General features: G+C 53.2%; 1 protein-coding gene across 6 annotated transcripts in view; it reads left to right on the forward strand.

The window, feature by feature from the left end:
* The window catches only part of mast2 (microtubule associated serine/threonine kinase 2), a 67,225-nt gene that overhangs the window by 9,308 nt on the left and 41,493 nt on the right, over positions 1-16,424 (forward strand). For 4 of the 6 annotated variants that reach the window (XM_053854341.1, XM_053854340.1, XM_053854344.1 and 1 more), the window contains exons 2-3: positions 3,051-3,201; positions 3,280-3,434. In XM_053854341.1, the coding sequence (XP_053710316.1) occupies positions 3,051-3,201; positions 3,280-3,434 (306 nt within the window). Of the gene's footprint in view, positions 1-3,050; positions 3,202-3,279; positions 3,435-8,379; positions 12,884-16,424 lie in introns of those variants that run through there. The other 2 variants (XM_053854345.1, XM_053854346.1) reach the window with 2 other exon arrangements.

Below are 16,424 nucleotides of genomic sequence, written 5' to 3' on the forward strand. Positions count from 1 at the left end.
ACATCGGAGCTTTGTCTGGAGACAGAGGGCGCAGTGTGAAACTGCCCTGCTGCATGAGTGATGTTGTTAGCACCAGGCTGGACTCAGGTCTTTTTCCCTCCAAAACCAGACTGCGGCGCCGTCGGAGGCTCTCAGCTGCGTGAATGGAGGAGTGTGCGCTTCATGCTAAGCAGAGGCGAGTGTGACAATCCAATTTGCTGGAACAAGAGTGAGTGGGTGGGGATGAAATACTGAGGCACTGAGGCTGGTTTGGACCCTTGGCGAGTGTTGCCTGTTGGCTCAGCTTGCTATCGCTGCGTTAGCATGTTTGCTGACGACAGAGTTGCTGGGAAGCATTAGACGAAGATTCACGGAGAACAACGCTGGAAGAATCGAAGTTAAGCTGCGGCGGTGAGATGGAGTCGGCAAGGGCGGGGTGGGGCGGGGCGGGACTGCAGTCGCCAGGACGGGTCAGCGATGGCTCTCTGGGTCGGAGGAACCGAGACGCTGGATCAAGATGGAGGAGGAGGAGGAGGAGGTTGAGGGGCGGTTCACTCCAGTCTCCAGAAAGTGTTCTCCGTTTGGACATGAAGCTCTGGACCAGGTCCGGTCTCCAGGACCAGCTCATCACGCCCCTCTGCGCCGCAGCTCCTGAGCGCGCTCAGGCCGTCTTACATAAGGGCTGATGTAACCGTTCCTCAAAATTAGCCCTAATTCAAACAGTGTGTTCTGAGAGTGGAGACTTACTGGGACACAACTCCAGATGACTCGTCATCTGCTAGGGAGGGAGAACTGGGCCGACTGGACCCGCGGGTGACGGCGGTACCAGCGACAACAACACGCTCCACGCTCTGATGATCCGACAAGGATAAGATTATTAAAGATAATAAAATGAAAATAAATCAAACAAAATACAAACTGAGTAGTTCAAATAAGTAAACAAAACAGAAGGATTCGGACAAACAAAGAAGCTGGGCGCAGCATCCTAAACATGCTGGCGAATACTTTCTACCTGAATTAAAGTAGTTATGCATAGGAAAATAATAATGATTAAAAAAAATTAATAACAGTGAAAAATATTCCTGATAAACAAATAGATATCTGGAAGAATGTCTGATCCTGCAGCCTGGTCTGCAGTCTTGGAGTCCTTCACCCTCGCTGGGCTTGGTGAGGTCAGAGGTCACCGCAGCAGAAGACAGACCAGTCAGGTGATCCACGTGGCTGAGCGCGAGTCTGCTCCAGGTGAGACTCCTTCTCACTGGGCAAGATCGCGCATGTTACATTCCTGGTCTGTGAGACTCCAGAACTTTCACTCCCTCCTCTGCAGCTGCGCTGACTCGGCAAATCCCGCCACAGGTGGATTGTTGTTGCTTGTGTGTCAGCCATCTTGTTCTCCGCTTTTGAGTGGAATGGGAATGATCAAGTCCGTGTTTGGCTCTGGGTTTCCACTCGTAACATGAAGAAATGGCACTTGACTCCAAATGACTTGACAAAATGTACTTGGTTGCTATGGTGATGATGTGAGGGAGGAGTCTCTGCGAGCCATGATGTTTGCTGATGAGGTGGTGAGAGGCAGGAGGTGAGGAAAGCAGGCAGGATGGAGGGACCAGGGAAAAGGAACAGTAGCGGGAAGAGGAAAACCTGACAGTTGCTCTCCAAACGTGCTGCGTGGCCACGTTCGGCCCGCGGGCCCCTACTAGGACGCCAGGATCCCTGGCCCCCGGCCGGTCGACCTGCTTTCTGTCTCTTGAGTTGGAGTCACAGCATCCAGCCGGCGTTCCTGGCGTTGCTGTGATCAAATTCTTGCTGCTCCCGCCGGCCGCGTCTCCTGCTGCTTGTTTTTCTCCGGCTGCTGTGGAGACACAGCTGGAACACATCAGTCTGGAGCTGGGATTTAGGACTCTGACGAAGCCGACGGACAGGAACAGGAACCGTGCATGACGTGACGTGCTCTTCAGACTGAGGTCACCAGGTCCCGGTGGAGACCTGTCCCCCGGCAACAGATCAGGTCCGTGTCGCCGACTCCTGAGTTCAGTTGTCGAAGTCACGGCCCGGGGGCCACATTTAGCCATCACTTTGTGGTATGTGTCTCTTCACTCCTAGTGCATGGCCCATAATGCACTGCAACTGCCGGAGCTCTATCACACTTATAGGGTGATCATTGCTATAACATCAAGACAAACCATTCAAAGGACTATATAATGACGCCGGCCAAGGTGTGAATGGCCGTTTACAGGGCGCCCGTGAACTCCGCCTCCATCGCTGCTCGCAGTGTATTTTCTACGGCATCTGTCGCCATTTCCCGCGGCCTCTGTTCCCACTCTGACCGTGCCTCCACCACGTCCCTGTGCTTGAACTGTCACGTCGAACAGACTCACTTCGATGCCCTACGTTTGCGTACAGATGAAAGTTATTATGCTCAGAGTAAAGGTGCAGTTGCCATCTGCTGGTGTAAAGTCGTAACTACATCAGGCTCCATATTTGCAGCTGAGCTTGGTTAAACTCTGTGATTTTCAAGACTTCGGTTTAAAGTTGCACTTTGCACTTAAAAACCGAAAAACTTCTGAAAACAGATCCGAGCAGGCACAGTACTACGTCTGTAAGATGATGATGATAACATGTAAATACAAATTTAAATGAAGAGAAATGATTGATTCGTGACGTACAGCTTGAAAAACAAAACAAAACGGTAGACACAGTCCCCGGTGCTAAGATGCAGCCTGACTCGGATCTCGTGTTCTCCCCCTGCTGGCTGCAGTTGCTGCTGCAGAGGTCTGCTGAATGTCACTGGTGTGAGGTGACGAGGTTCCGCTGGTGGAGAGGATTGTGTGTGTGCGCGCGGACGGACCTCCAGATGTTGCTGGAAAACTTTCCCTTTGTGAGTGAGGAGAGAACATTCACCTCTGTTCCCATGGAGACAGCAGCTGTTTCCAAAACCATCTCGGCGAGTTGTGTTCGTGTGTGTGCGCGCGCGCCTGCCTGCCAGAGGAACGAGCCGTCTCTATTGTCACGTGTCGACGGCGTGTTGTCTCCCGTGAAGCCCCTCTGACTGTTCCGTCTCTCGCCACCAGAGGGAGTTCATGGCTCCTCCGCCGCTGCTCTTCAGGAAGCTGAGCAACCCGGACCTTTCACCGTCAGCCACGGCCGCCACCAAGTCCAAGCTGCACCGGCAGCTGAGCCAAGATGAGGGTCGCGTCCGGCGCAGCAGCATGGCCATGACCGGTAGCACGCACGCACGCACGCACGCACACACGCACACAGCCGACCGCTCGCTCAGCCCCTGGCTCTGCCTCTGCTCAGGTAAACAGCTGCTGCCTCTGTCCAGCAGCCTGCACGCAGGGGTCAGTCAGCTGACCTGGCAGGGACCCGGAGCCTCCGCAGCCGGGGACGTCAGCAACATGGTGCGGATGAGGAGCCAGGCTCTGGGCCAGTCGGCGCCGTCGCTCACCGGACTGGTGAGTCCACACACACACCTGCGGCACGTGGCTCCTCCGTCTCTTGTTCTGAAGAGGAAACGCCAGACTGTTGCTTGGGATCTGCTCCAGGTCCAGCGTCTGTCGAGTCACGGTCTGGAGGCAGGCAGATCATGACTCAGCAGAGGCAGAGAAATGGACTCACGTTTGCAACACGCACGTTTTTGTGTGGAGACAGCGAACAAAAACACACCAGTCTCCACCTGCTGGCTGCTGGAGAAACTGCACTCTTCCTCTCAGTACTTCTGAGGCTGCGGTGTCGATTCCGAGTGTCTGGTTTTGACTCGCTTTAGGTGGAACCTGTCGGTGGCCATAATGTAACGGCTTGTCGAGATTCCCGCTTTTGTTGTTTGATCCGTTGTGATGACTTGATGAAGCCAGCAGAGGGCGGCAGAGGTTCATGTTACGGGTGCAGGGGCCCATGGCATCAGTGCACCTGAGAAGTGGGTCAGCAGCTGTGAGGAATGGAACTCTTCTGTCCAACTGTGGCCTCAGCTCTGGAGGGTTCCACCTCCCGACCCACCGTCACCAGTTGGACTCTCAGATTAACTCATCCAAAGCAGAGGGATTGACTCTTGGACTCTGGTCCGTCTGGATCCGTGGTCTCTCAGACGTCGTCCTGTGACGGTCCTCAGAGAGGCCTGATCCACCTGAACGTCTTCATCGTCACCTCTTCCATTCCTGACTTTGACCACTAGATGGCGGTGAAGAGACCCGTGTGTTCACTCAGACCTGAGAAAGGACGCCCCGAAACCTGGACCACCGACTGCTTTGGCGGATGGTCTCTCCACGTGCTCCTCATCTTTTGGCTCTGAACGTGGAGATGAGGAGCGAAGGGGAACAATGTGGTCAAGTTTGAAAATGTTCTTCAGACATAATTTCCTCTGCACTTTATTTTGAGGTGGTTGTTGCCGCTGTGGAGTCAAGAGTTGGGAGTTTTGTGCCTCCCTCGCGGGGGAAGAAACTCAGCTCTGCTAGCTAATGCTAATCCTAAGTTAGCGTGGCGACCAAATCCATCGCAGCACTTTGTCTGGATGAGCTCAGTTGAGTGGCTCTTCTTGCCTCTCATTCCTGCCTCTCCTCCTTCCTCTCCCTGCTGCTCACCATGTCATCGGCGAACATCATGGTCCACAAGCTCATGGTGTGAGATTTTTTAAGCAAAAAAAACAAGCTTCCTAGCTTTGACTTAGTAACAGTTAGCTCGATGCTAAATGAAACTGAGCAAAGCAAAGTGGCTCCAGTTTCCTACCATTGTTTGACACTCATGATGAGGATGGTGACTTTACATCCTTGTTTTTCTAGGCTCAGGGTGACCTCACAAAAGAGGGGGCACTAGATGGCGCCGGTGTTTGGCCCCTCAGTGACGCCACTAGATGGCGCCGGTGTTTGGTCCCTCAGTGACGTCACTAGTTGGCGCCGGTGTTTGGTGCCTCAGTGACGTCACTAGATGGCGCCGGTGTTTGGCCCCTCAGTGACGTCTCTAGATGGCGCCGGTGTTTGGTCCCTCAGTGACGTCTCTTGATGGCGCCGGTGTTTGGTCCCTCAGTGACGTCACTAGATGGCGCCGGTGTTTGGCCCCTCAGTGACGTCTCTAGATGGCGCCGGTGTTTGGTCCCTCAGTGACGTCTCTTGATGGCGCTGGTGTTTGGTCCCTCAGTGACGTCTCTAGATGGCGCCGGTGTTTGGTCCCTCAGTGACGTCACTAGATGGCGCCGGTGTTTGGTCCCTCAGTGACGTCTCTAGATGGCGCCGGTGTTTGGTCCCTCAGTGACGTCTCTTGATGGCGCCGGTGTTTGGTCCCTCAGTGACGTCACTAGATGGCGCCGGTGTTTGGCCCCTCAGTGACGTCTCTAGATGGCGCCGGTGTTTGGTCCCTCAGTGACGTCTCTTGATGGCGCTGGTGTTTGGTCCCTCAGTGACGTCTCTAGATGGCGCCGGTGTTTGGTCCCTCAGTGACGTCACTAGATGGCGCCGGTGTTTGGTCCCTCAGTGACGTCTCTAGATGGCGCCGGTGTTTGGTCCCTCAGTGACGTCTCTTGATGGCGCCGGTGTTTGGTCCCTCAGTGACGTCTCTAGATGGCGCCGGTGTTTGGTCCCTCAGTGACGTCTCTTGATGGCGCCGGTGTTTGGTCCCTCAGTGACGTCTCTAGATGGCGCCGGCGTTTGGTCCCTCAGTGACGTCTCTAGATGGCGCCGGTGTTTGGTCCCTCAGTGACGTCTCTAGATGGCGCCGGTGTTGGGGGACAGGAGAAGTGTGCGACATTCTGAGGAACCGGTGAAGGTCAGAGGGGTCAGGATGGAAGAGGCAGAGCAGCAGGCGCCGAAGTCATCGGCGTGACACACCAAAGTGCCGTGCAAGCCAAAACACGGAGCCAAACTGCTGCGGTGCTTCTGCAGTTCAGGTGTTCATGTCATGAGGAAGCTTCTGGGCCGCGTGTTCCTCGGTTCCCTGCCGCTGGTCTTCAAGCGTCGTCTCTCTGCCAGAACCTTGTCTGGTAGTTCGATTCTTGCTTTTACTGGACGACTTATGTTTGAACCGCAACCGTGCAAACCTGGCCCCGTGGGCCGTGGCCCTTGTTTCTCTGCCTCTCTTGATCCGGAGCATCGACCGTCGCAGCGTGAAGCTTGTGTTCGCTGACTCGGCTTTTTCTTGTCGACCCCCCTCCAGCAGGGAGCGAGCGCTGTGCAGAGCTGCTCACTTTCATCCTGGCTCTCCATGCTCTCCTTGTCCTCCCTCTTCAGGAGAAACCTCAACCCGGGTCTGCTGCGGTTGTTTGATGTGATGGAGGCTTCTTAAAATCTGTGGCACGGCGCCATCAGGTGGATATCAAGGTCAACAAATAAAGTCTATGGACATGGTTGGGGTGGATTCAGCAAAGCGATGTGGTTGCATGTTTCTTCAGTGTTTGAAAAGTCTGCTTTGCATCATCCTATGTCCTTGGTTTACAACCACCACATCACTCATGTAACCACCACATCACTCATGTAACCACCACACATCACTCATGTAACCACCACATCACTCATGGAACCACCACACATCACTCATGTAACCACCACATCACTCATGTAACCACCACACATCACTCATGTAACCACCACATCACTCATGTAACCACCACATCACTCATGTAACCACCACACATCACTCATGTAACCACCACATCACTCATGTAACCACCACACATCACTCATGTAACCACCACATCACTCATGTAACCACCACACATCACTCATGTAACCACCACATCACTCATGTAACCACCACATCACTCATGTAACCACCACATCACTCATGGAACCACCACATCACTCATGTAACCACCACACATCACTCATGTAACCACCACATCATTCATGTAACCACCACATCACTCATGTAACCACCACACATCACTCATGTAACCACCACACGTCACTCATGTAACCACCACAGCACTCATGTAACCACCACACATCACTCATGGAACCACCACACATCACTCATGTAACCACCACATCACTCATGTAACCACCACATCACTCATGGAACCACCACACATCACTCATGGAACCACCACACATCACTCATGTAACCACCACATCACTCATGTAACCACCACATCACTCATGTAACCACCACATCACTCATGTAACCACCACACATCACTCATGTAACCACCACATCACTCATGTAACCACCACACGTCACTCATGTAACCACCACATCACTCATGTAACCACCACACGTCACATATGTAACCACCACATCACTCATGTAACCACCACACATCACTCATGTAACCACCACATCACTCATGTAACCACCACATCACTCATGTAACCACCACACATCACTCATGTAACCACCACATCACTCATGTAACCACCACATCACTCATGGAACCACCACACATCACTCATGTAACCACCACATCACTCATGTAACCACCACATCACTCATGGAACCACCACACATCACTCATGTAACCACCACACATCACTCATGTAACCACCACATCACTCATGTAACCACCACATCACTCATGTAACCACCACACATCACTCATGTAACCACCACATCACTCATGTAACCACCACATCACTCATGGAACCACCACATCACTCATGTAACCACCACACATCACTCATGTAACCACCACATCACTCATGTAACCACCACATCACTCATGGAACCACCACACATCACTCATGTAACCACCACATCACTCATGGAACCACCACACATCACTCATGTAACCACCACATCACTCATGGAACCACCACACATCACTCATGTAACCACCACATCACTCATGTAACCACCACATCACTCATGTAACCACCACATCACTCATGTAACCACCACACATCACTCATGTAACCACCACATCACTCATGTAACCACCACATCACTCATGGAACCACCACACATCACTCATGTAACCACCACATCACTCATGTAACCACCACATCACTCATGGAACCACCACACATCACTCATGTAACCACCACACATCACTCATGTAACCACCACATCACTCATGTAACCACCACATCACTCATGTAACCACCACACATCACTCATGTAACCACCACATCACTCATGTAACCACCACATCACTCATGGAACCACCACATCACTCATGTAACCACCACACATCACTCATGTAACCACCACATCACTCATGTAACCACCACATCACTCATGGAACCACCACACATCACTCATGTAACCACCACATCACTCATGGAACCACCACACATCACTCATGTAACCACCACATCACTCATGGAACCACCACACATCACTCATGTAACCACCACATCACTCATGTAACCACCACATCACTCATGTAACCACCACATCACTCATGTAACCACCACACATCACTCATGTAACCACCACATCACTCATGTAACCACCACATCACTCATGTAACCACCACATCACTCATGTAACCACAACACGCCACATATGTAGCCACCACACATCACTCATGTAACCACCACACGTCACTCATGTAACCACCACATCACTCATGTAGCCACCACTCGTCTCTTCATTCGTGATGCCGCCACGATGCGCTCATGTCCAGCATTACCGTGCGCTCACGCGGCCTCCATGCCTCGCTCCTTCCTCGCGCCTGGCATGTGTCTCTCACACTTCCTGCCTCTCACCTCTGCGCCACGTCAGCTCCTCTGCACTCCCTTGTTAGCGTTCGTCGTGCTGTGAGGAGGCCACAGGGCGCCGACCTGATCAAAGACCAGTAGTGTGTGTGAGTGCTCTTTCTGAGAGCTGCTAGTTCATGTGTGCAAGTGAGTCTTTCAGTGTCTTGTGTGTGTGTGTGTTGGCCATTTGTTTTGTTTATCTCACTCTTGATTCTGTGTGTTTTTGTGCCTTATTTCTTCAGTGTCAATGGACAGTACAGATCGCCATGTTTTATTTATTGCTGTCTGGCACTGCAGTTGAAAAGGCAGACACACACACACACACACACACATGTGTCTCTCTGTCCTTGTGTGGACCTCTCCTGGCCATCACCCTTTCCCCAGCCTCCCTGACTAAACACATGGCTCACCTGAACCAAGACTCTGGACCAGAAATCACCCAGTTATTTTGGAGTTTGAAGCCTCAAAATGAGGCTGAAGCTTGTGGGGACCAGCAAAAGGACACACTCGGTTCTGAGCTCAGACCTTCACTGGCTCCTAAACCTGGTGGCCTCAGACACCAGAGCCAGACGGCCGCCGTGCTGGCCGCCGGTCAGTCTGCGCTAACGCTTGAGCGACTCGTGAGAACTGAGCGATGATGTCACGCGGACAACGGCGCTTTATCTCCACTGCTGCGTTACACAACCTGATGGCCGTCCCTTCCGTGGACTGGCGGATCAGCGAGTGTCCACAGGAAGCCGTGTCTCTGCTCTGGTGTCTGCTGGATGCTGCTGCACCTGTCTCTTGTTGGGTTTGAAGGAAAAATGCTGGTTTTACAAGGACACCGAGTGAGAGTGAGACTCCCTGGAGTCAGTGTTTGTGCAGTGCGATGACTCCCCAAGTCAAAGTGGTTTGGGTAGTTTGACTCGCCTCATTCAGAAGGATAAAGGAAAGACTGGCTCCATGAGAGGCCAGGGCTGGTGTCAGCTAGCTAGCATCAGGCTACATGGCGCTGACCTCACTTCCTGTATCAGTCTTCCAGAAGTGTGTCCACGGTTTGAGTTTGTGTGTGTGGGAAGTCAACAGGCTGAGAGACTGGACTTAGTGGCCGGGCCTCACGCCGCTGATTCTTCTCTGCTCCAAATCCTGCCCTTGTGGACGCCACATTCACTACACATGTAGAAGGACGCCTCTTTTTCTGAGTCAAAGAAACTCTCAAAAGAGTGTGAGGGAGGGCGGTTGGGACTCACTCGGAGGTGTTGGACTCACTCTGAGGTGTTGGACTCAACAGCCATGATTCCGACTCACACTCTGCCCATTAAAGTGAGTCCTGCACAGGATTGTCTTGTGGGTCGGATTCACTCAGTCAGGGAGTCAGAGGATCATCGGCCACCTGCTGGGGAGGCCTCTAGTGGACACTGCAGTTGCTAAGTAAGTCACCAACAAACTTGGTTTGTACTGCTGTTGGACTCACAAGCTCTGGATGTGAGTTGAATAACCAGAGAAGAAACTCTCGTGTGCAGCTTGTTTCTGACATACTGCGTCTGTCGGACTCGGCTGCAGTCGCTGACTTGACTCTGTTGCTGGTTGGCTTGTGTTTCCCCAGTCAGGGAGTTGAGTCGCTCACTAAGCCGTGGTTGCTGTGTGCGCATTCCAGCGTGTGGCCCCTCCGACCTTTGCTCTCATTACCACAGAGGCTGTGGCCGGACTCGGTCTCGGCACCGTCTGGACCGACCCGCACGGATCCGTCCAGTGTGTGGACTCTGGCTTCCGTTGTACTGTGTGCGTGTTAGTTGTTTCAGTCCGAGCTGTGGGTCTTGAATTAGCTCAGTGATTGGTTTCGTTCTGTGGTCCCGTCAGACGGACCGGGTCCCTCGGTGAGAGACGGTGAGATCCGGAAGTCAGATCCCAGTGGTTTGATTTGGAGCTCCATGCTGGATTAGTGAGGACTGAAGTTAATCCCAGCCTCACTAACTGGTTGACCTGTCAATGCCTCAAATTAGCAGCTCCATCTGATGTCATCCCGGCGGACGGTCGAGTGCTGTGACTCACCAGCGCCGTGTAGGCGGCAGCAGCCATCTCTACCTTTAATCTTCCGCCTCCATCTCCCTCTGGGTCCAGCAGGAATTGAATTTTGGCTTGAAAGCACAGGACGCTGCGCGTCTCCCTCAATTTCTCGACAGCGCTTTGATGAAGTCCAGACTCCTCCAGACCACCTTGCCTGGTGGCCGTGCTCACCAGACGCGTCGTCTTGGAAGGGAAAAATGTTTTTTTCTGTCCTTGCTCTACAGGCGTGGAGGGGTTCTTCTGACCCTTCCATCTGAAGTCCACTTTCCTCTCTTGAGTTTGCTCCTCATGGCTCCGTCTGTCAATGACAAGTGAGCACAAGATAAGAAGTCTGAATTCAGAAGTGGAGTTCAACCTTCCGCGACCATCTACCAGACATAGTTCAGTCAAAGTGGCAGCATCGTCGGCCAAACTGTGGAAAGAGTGTTCAGCATCCATCCATCCATCTACCCATGCGTCCATCCATGCATCCATCCATCCATCCATCCATCCATGCATCCATCAATATGCGGGCAGCAGCTTCAAAAGGCCCCACCAAAGGTCCTTCTCCCGGGCTCCACCTGGTCCTGGGTCACCTCCAGAGGGAGGCCTCCAGGTGGTGTCCTCATGAGATGCCACCTCGTCTGACATCTGTTAACGCTCAGAAGCGTTGAGAGATAAGACCCCATACCCTCCACTGATGCACCATCTGGAGCCCAAAAGCAGACAAAACAAAATGAGATGATTTTGGTTTTAGCCGTTTATTTAAACGCGTATTTAAACGAGTCCGAGTCCTGGCTCGTCTGAAGAAGCCTGATGTGACGGTCCTCGGCTCCGTCCTGTTGAATGAGCTGTTGTTCTCCTGAACAGGCATGAACACGCCCTCAGCGGAGGGCAGGAACAGAGCAGGCGGTGGGAGGGGCCTCCGCCCGCCTCCATTCACTCGGCTGGGTCTCTGCCCCACGCTCTCCTCTGATTGGACGCGGCCGCTCCTTCCTGCTGAGGGAGCGAGAGAGCGCGCGGGGGGGTGATGAAAGAAGAATGGAGCGGTGGGAGCATGTGAGCGCGCTGACATGCGAGAGAGATAGAGAGCAGGCAGAAGGAAAACAAGCGCCGTTCCTCTCCTCGCTCTGCACTGGGCGTCACCGCGGACGAGATGGAGAGATGAGCGCAGCGTGTGAGGGGATGTTGGCAGCGAGATGGACTCAACCTTCCTCCTCCATCCGTGATCCGCTGCGTCTGCCTTCAGCTTCTGCTGCGATTCCTCCTGGAGTGTCCTCCGACGCAGCCGGGAACTTCTCTCTTCTGACCGTCGTCTGCACGCTTGGCACAGAGGTGGAGTCCACCTGCCTCCCTTCGTGTTAGGAGCTTCCTCCGGTGCCCGCCGGCGTCGGACAGTGCCCGTAGCGGAGGGAGGCCCCTCTCTGAGTCTGGCCACCTGCCGTTGCCTCCTGAGCCAAGCTTGGACTCGGTCTGCGACTCGACCCGTCTCACTGGCGCCCAGCTTCGTGACCTTGCTGGAGCGGTTCCCGAACAAGCCCGACTGTCGCCGCCTTCCTCCATCACATGACCTTGGACGAACTCTCGACTGCGTTTGTGGAGATGAGCACTTCTCTCTCTTCAGGTGGACCAGCCGAGTCTCGGCTTGTCTTTTAAGGCTCGGCTATCGTGGCCCAGTCTGACCTTCCACCCTGGAAACCAGCCTCACCTGCTGCCCCTCCTTCGTCTCTTGGTTCCACTCGGATCAAGAGTGTTTCCTGCGCTTTGGTCCCCAGTCCTCCGGAGCCCCCTCTCCTGAACATCACATCTGCTGCTGTGGTCCTTCCAAGCCAGAGGCTCCCCGGCTCTCTTACGTGTGTCTCAGTGAGTAAGTCCTGCATGGACGCTGGAGGCCTCGCTGTCTTCATTACTGGCTTGAGCTCATGAATAATGGAGCTTCTCCGACCCTACTAAACCTGCTGGACTGGCACTTCAGGGTAGGAGGCGGGTACATGTGAAGAAGGTGAGAAGCTGTTGGAAGTGGAGAGATGAAGAGATGGAGGCCAGGGAGGGAGAGATGGAAGGAGGTTTGAGATGATCCACTGAAGATCCCCACACTCACTGGACTGACTCTTGGATGCCAGGCATCTGTTAGGGACCTGTGTTTGAGCCCGATCCCATCGCCTCTCTGACCCGGGAAGGAAGAACCAGAGCCTGATCAAAGTTTTGGGTGAATCATGGACGACTCCAGCATCCTGCGGCGCCGAGGTCTTCAGGTAAGTTCTGAAGAGGATGGAGGTCCGAACAGCATTGTCAAAAACCTGCCCGTCTTTCTTCCTCCGTGTCTCACGGCCAGGTGTCTGGGCGTTGGTTTTGGTTTTCTGGATTTTGACCTCGTGGGACCGGCTTTCTAGACTGCCGCCTCTTTTGCCGTGACTTTGGACGGCAGCGGTGTAGAGCTGCATGTTGAAGGCTCATTCTCCGGTCAGTGGTGTTGATGGTTGTTCCAGTCTGGACTGATGCTTTTGTGAACCACCTTGGCTGTGATGGACTGTCGTGTCCGAACCGTCTCATTCTTGACTGGTGTGTGCGCTGTGAATGGCTGTATTGTGTTACGTGAAGTCTTGACGGTCACATGACCATGAGGGTGTCCACCGTGTGTTGCTGTGACTCGTGCGTCTACTGGATACTGACGTTTTGGTGTTGTGTTCTTACAGCATCAAAACGTGTTGTGTTGTCATGTGCTGAACGTCTCGCACCAATGACTGGCTCCTTGTTGAGTTTAACTAGAAGGGAAGGTCTTCAGATCCTCGGCTCGAGTCAGCGGGGGGTTGGTTTCTGTCGTGACATCACGGTGAGTGCGGTCACATGACAGCCCGGGAGACTTTTCAAATGTATGCAAACAGCTGGAGAGAAACTGAAATGTCTCTTCGTGGGACTCCAGGACCTGGATCATGCAGCTAGCATGTAGCCAGTAGCTGGACTAAGCTAGCATGTAGCCTGTAGCTGGGCTAAGCTAGCATGTAGCCAGTAGCTGGGCTAAGCTAGCATGTAGCCAGTAGCTGGGCTCATCTAGCATGTAGCCAGTAGCTGGGCTAAGCTAGCATGTAGCCAGTAGCTGGGCTAAGCTAGCATGTAGCCAGTAGCTGGGCTAAGCTAGCATGTAGCCAGTAGCTGGGCTAAGATGGCTGAGCGAGCTGTTGCCTGAGTCGAGCTCCGCGCTGCACAGAACCGCACTAGGTGAGATTGCTCGTCCACGTCCATGCGGCAGGGAGCAGATCTGGAAGCAGGACAAGACCCTGATTCTTGACCTCGTGCAGGTGACACAGAGGCTGACACAGAAGCAGGAGACTCATAACCTGGTCGTTGACAAACAAACAACAGAGAGTATGTTGACTCTGTCTTCAACTTTGCTGCTGCAAATCCTACCTGAGGCCCTGCACCGGCCCCAGACTGCAGCAGGATTGAAGTTCAACGATACCTACATCTCACACTTTCATGCTGGAGCTCCAGCGTTTGAGGTGTTTATGGATTAAGCTGGTCGGGAAAAACAGTGGATGGGAGCTGAACGATTGGCAACTTGAACAGATGAAACCGTGTATGGTGTGTGCTCTCCCAAGATCTCGTCCGGAACACGTCCAGAAAGTGAGTTCTGATGCTGCTCCGTAATCTGATGCTCCTCTCACAGCATTCTTACTCTGAGTTGAATGAACTGCTCTGAAATCAGATTAGGAGCAGTGTCAGCGGAGTGTGAGATTAATCCAGATTAGGAGAAGTCTCTGCAGAATCGTGTGTTGAGCCAATTGAGGATTGGCATCTTTAGGATTGGAATCAGTGGCGTGTGGTGCTGCTACGTCAGCGTGTCGGGTTCATCCAGACTGCATAGGCGTCTGACATAGAACCTTACTGTCGGGGGAGTTGGTCAAGATTTCACCCAGATTAGAACCACAAATTCTGGATACACTTCTGTTACCTGTCTTTCGCTCAGTGATCTTGAGTCTTAAATGGGTTGGATTAAGACTGAGAGTACTGTCGCTGAAGTGTGATGCCAGTGGGTGTGTTTAATCCAGACTGGACATCATCCTGACCGCAGATTATGTCAGGAGTCAACTCATTTGCACTCACTCCTCATCTCTGGGATGTCGCCTCACACTTCACCGATGTGGCGGGAAGAGTGAGTGCTCCAGGTCCTTCCCCTCCTCTGCGCTGGCCTTCATCTTCTGGCTGTCGATCTGCCTGAAGGGGGCGACGTGTTGGCAGGAGCTGATGGTGGAGAGCTCAGACATGCTCGACTGATCTCGCCGCCCTCGCTCCGGGCCTTCGTCAAATATTGATGCCGCTGCCGGGCCTCGGAAATAACCACCATCCTGACTTGACTTCTCTTCTGCTCCGTTTTGTTTCTTGCAGTGGAGCACGTGAGTCAGCAGAAAAGGTTGAAATCTTGAAGCAAAAGTGGGGCTGAGTCAGATCTCCGGGCCTCAAGGTGGCAGCGCAATGATCCAAGTCCGCTGTAGAAACGACGTTGGCTCGCATGATACTGTGCGATGGCTCTTCTAGTTTTTCTTATGGACTCGGTGAAACTGGGCGCCCAAAGCCCCGCCCCCGGCCCTTAACCCTCCAGTCACACCAGGTCAGCGACTGACTTGCTTTGTAAAAAACAAGATGTAAACATCTATTTGTTCAAAATGAGGTTTTTTTTTCTAAAAACAAACATCTGAGTCAAATAAGAAACGTAACAGAGATGAGCTGTTGCCACGGTAACACCTTCAGATGCAGGAGTCTCCTGGGCAGCTGTTTGACACAGCTGACCCTGATTCATTGAGAGAAGACATAATTTTACCATGATTTTTTTCCATCACAACGTTGGACGTGCATTCATTCAAACCAAATAAATACATAGAACCACCTGAAGCTTCATCCCTGTTCAGCTGTTTTGCTGTGAGCTAGGGAGCAGGGGGAGGAGCTTCCTGCCAGTGTGGATCTTACCTGCTGTTTCCTCCGTTCCCAGCGTCAGACATCCCACCAACCACAGCGCTTCCAGGCCGCGAGCGTGGCGACTGGCCAGATGTGGAGAACTGCCAGATTACGCCGGTAAACAAACATGTCGGCCGAGCTTGTGGGTCGGTGAATGTTGATTGTGTTCGGCAAAATTACCGGGCGGAACCAGTGTGATGACGCTAGGAGTAGTCATCAGGTCCGACCCAGTGAGGGTCGAACCCCCATCTCTGAGGCCCTGCAGGCAGGTCACGTTGGTGTCGGCAGGATCTCTTTCTAGAATTAGCTCCTCCGATTCCCAGGTGGTGGTTCTGGACTGCCCCAGCCTGGTCGGAGAGATGAGGCGTTCCCCAGCTGGAGGGGTTGGCTGAGCCAGAAGCCAAAGCCCCACAACGGGATCTCTGGAAGTTTGTTTTCCGTGCATGGACTCCGTCAGTCGTCCAACCTCTGTTCCTCCCAGAGGAGAGACGGATCCAGAGATCCAAAAATGTCCAAATAAATGGGATTGTTCTCTGTGCGACGAGTGACCTGTCGAGCAGATCCCTGGTGGAGAGTGAAGGATTGCACCTGCTGGCACAGAAACAGAGTGGAGAACTTCTCAGAAGCCCTGTTGCGGCGGCTGCTCCTCCAAGTCTGGAGTCCTGCGTGAAGGAGTGACTGTCAAAAGTGCAGCCAGCTGCTCATTAGCCATGTAAATCCACATGTGTGGCGGAATGGCTAATCCGACCGGGATTACGGAAACACCTTCTCGCTCGACCAGCTCCGACTAGTCTTGTTTTCGGCTGCCGTTGGAAAGCGAGGTGGACTGATGACCTGGAGTCG

Source organism: Synchiropus splendidus, chromosome 1, assembly GCF_027744825.2.
Source record: "Synchiropus splendidus isolate RoL2022-P1 chromosome 1, RoL_Sspl_1.0, whole genome shotgun sequence".
Classification (NCBI taxonomy): Eukaryota; Metazoa; Chordata; class Actinopteri; order Syngnathiformes; family Callionymidae; genus Synchiropus; species Synchiropus splendidus.